Here is a 677-nt window from a genome sequence, read left to right as displayed (position 1 = left end):
CCCAAGCCTCATTTTCCACACAAATCTAATACAAAAAGAAGGACTCACCTCAAGCCTCCTTTCTCCGCACAGATTCAAACCTCCCGACGCCTGCTACATCGAACTCATGCGGTTCCGAGTTCGGCCTCCGAAGAACCGAGAATTGCCGCTGCAAGTCAAGACCAAAGTGACTATCCAAGGGCGCCGCGTCGAGATCAACAGCGAGATCCTGGTGCCTGGTTTCTCCGGCAGGAAGCTAGGACAGGTGAGGATCAGGGACGGCGAGAGGGAGGGGGGGGGGGAGGTAGGGGGGGGGGGAGGGGAGGGGGGGGAGGGACAGGTGAGGATCAGGGACGGCGAGAGGGGGGGGGATAGGGAGGGGAGGGATAGGTGGGAGGGGGGATAGGTAGGGGAGAGGATAGGTGGGGGAGGGACAGGTGAGGATCAGGGACGGCGAGAGGGGTGGAGGTGGGGAGGGATAGGTGGGGGGGAGGGATAGTGGGAGGGGAAGGAGGGGAGAGATGGAAGGAGGTGTGCGAGGAAGATGGAGTGAAAGAAGAGGATGAGGGGTGAGGATAAAGAGGAGGGGGGAGGGATGGGGATGGAGGGGGAAGGACAGGAGACTGGGTGGAGGAGTAGGATGAGGGGGGGGGGGGAGATGGGGCGATGAAGGATAGGGGGGGTATGGGGATGGAGGG

At 61.9% G+C, this 677-nt stretch overlaps 1 protein-coding gene across 1 annotated transcript in view; it reads left to right on the top strand.

Annotated features, from left to right (window-relative positions):
• LOC119585792 (protein stoned-B-like) overlaps positions 1-677 on the top strand; it is a gene marked incomplete in the record, with an annotated part of 14,622 nt that overhangs the window by 11,742 nt on the left and 2,203 nt on the right. The window contains 1 exon segment of the mRNA XM_037934512.1: positions 73-244. Within this exon segment, the coding sequence (XP_037790440.1) occupies positions 73-244 (172 nt within the window).

Source organism: Penaeus monodon, chromosome 20 (assembly GCF_015228065.2).
Source record: "Penaeus monodon isolate SGIC_2016 chromosome 20, NSTDA_Pmon_1, whole genome shotgun sequence".
Lineage (NCBI taxonomy): Eukaryota > Metazoa > Arthropoda > Malacostraca > Decapoda > Penaeidae > Penaeus > Penaeus monodon.
The sequence above is the reverse complement of the archived record's forward strand: the minus strand, read 5'-3'. Positions and strand labels throughout refer to the sequence as shown.